Source organism: Cynara cardunculus (genome assembly GCF_001531365.2).
Source record: "Cynara cardunculus var. scolymus isolate 2C chromosome LG 3, CcrdV1, whole genome shotgun sequence".
NCBI lineage: Eukaryota > Viridiplantae > Streptophyta > Magnoliopsida > Asterales > Asteraceae > Cynara > Cynara cardunculus.
Window position 1 is genome coordinate 31,517,711 of NC_037530.1, and position 1,406 is coordinate 31,519,116.

The 1,406-nt window shown below is 34.5% G+C and overlaps 1 protein-coding gene across 1 annotated transcript; it reads left to right on the forward strand.

The window, feature by feature from the left end:
* Nucleotides 1-983: 983 nt before the first annotated feature.
* Nucleotides 984-1,406, forward strand: LOC112509152. Its single transcript, XM_025114010.1, has one exon. The coding sequence runs from the start codon at nucleotides 984-986 to the stop codon at nucleotides 1,404-1,406; it is 423 nt and encodes a 140-aa protein (XP_024969778.1).

The following is a 1,406-nucleotide window of genomic DNA, read 5'->3' on the forward strand; positions in this document are numbered from 1 at the left end:
ACACTTTATTTTTTTGATCTTATAGATTAGGACACTTATAAATTGGAAGTATCCTATAAACTCGATTTTGTTGTAGTGTTATGTGCGATATATGTTATATATATACACGTATAAATGTATGTATTTAGCGGATACGGGGTTTTTAAATTATGTGAGTTATACGCTTGAATCCAAAATAATAATCAGTCTCATATGCATCCATTTGGGCACCCATGACATGAGGGATAATTAATGGAAGATGTCATTCTCGATGACATTTAAGAACAAAAAATTTAAAGGGTCACATGCATATACTCTTTGTCACATCATCACATATACATATATGGTTTGTATGTATAGATGTTCATCTGTATATGCATTTATTTAGTCATAGAAAAGCAAGCTTTCACCTTTGTATTAAATGAAAATGCAGGGTAATAATAAAGATGATTGGATATTCACTCAACAACCCACCTCCCCTCTTCTTTCAAATTTCAAGAAACTTGTGTTAATTGTGCCTTTTGCATATACATATATTATATATATATGTATGTATACTGTGAATTAAACTTTGTTTTGACAGCTTCTAGCTGTCTTTCTGGTGATGGTAAACAGGTAAGGATTCAGAGAAATTATGAGCTTATTTAGATTGCTAGATAGGTTGAGGAGTTGCAATTGAATCCACCAACTAGACTATGTAAGGAATATAATAAATGAAATTAAAAGTATAAATCTTGGTATAATTTACTAGGGTTTTTTTGTCCAAATTCCAAAAGGTATGTCTGTTCTTTGTGGTTTTATATATGGGGTGGGGTTGGGGGTGGCTAACATCCAGCTAATGCTTTGTACTTATATATAAAGATGTATAGAAGAGAATAAACTCTTCTTATCTTGTGTTCTCTCTTTTCTGTTTTTGTTGGTTAATCTATTGAGGAGTTGACTATATATATATATATATACATATATATATATATTGTTGAAACTAAGTAACAGGTTGAAAAAGAATGGAGTCATCTTCCAAAATATATGGAACAGAAGAATGTCAGAGCAGTGAATCTGGGTGGACAATGTACATTGGTTCCTCCATGGATGATGATATTGATGAAGGTGGTGGTGGTGGTGGCGTATATGACGGTGGCGGTGGTAGGAAGAAGAAGGGTCATGTGAAGGATGAAGATGAAGACACAGATGATTCAATGGCTTCTGATGCTTCTTCTGGTCCAAGCCATCTTCACCTGCAACAGCCATGGGAAGAAGATGATCAAGAGAAGTACAAATCATGTTCAAGCAAGAAGAACAAGAAAGCCGCAGCTGGAAAGAAGAAGGAAGAAAGCAAGAAGAAAGAAGAGACGAACGAAAAGCAGCGAGGTGCCATTACTACTGTTCAAAGTGGCAATAGGGCTTGGTTTTTGGGTAAAAGAAAGTAG

What these genes read in the sequence shown, in the direction of transcription:
- LOC112509152 (XM_025114010.1), top strand. Translation starts at nt 984, where the DNA reads ATGGAGTCATCTTCCAAAATATATGGAACAGAAGAATGTCAGAGCAGT.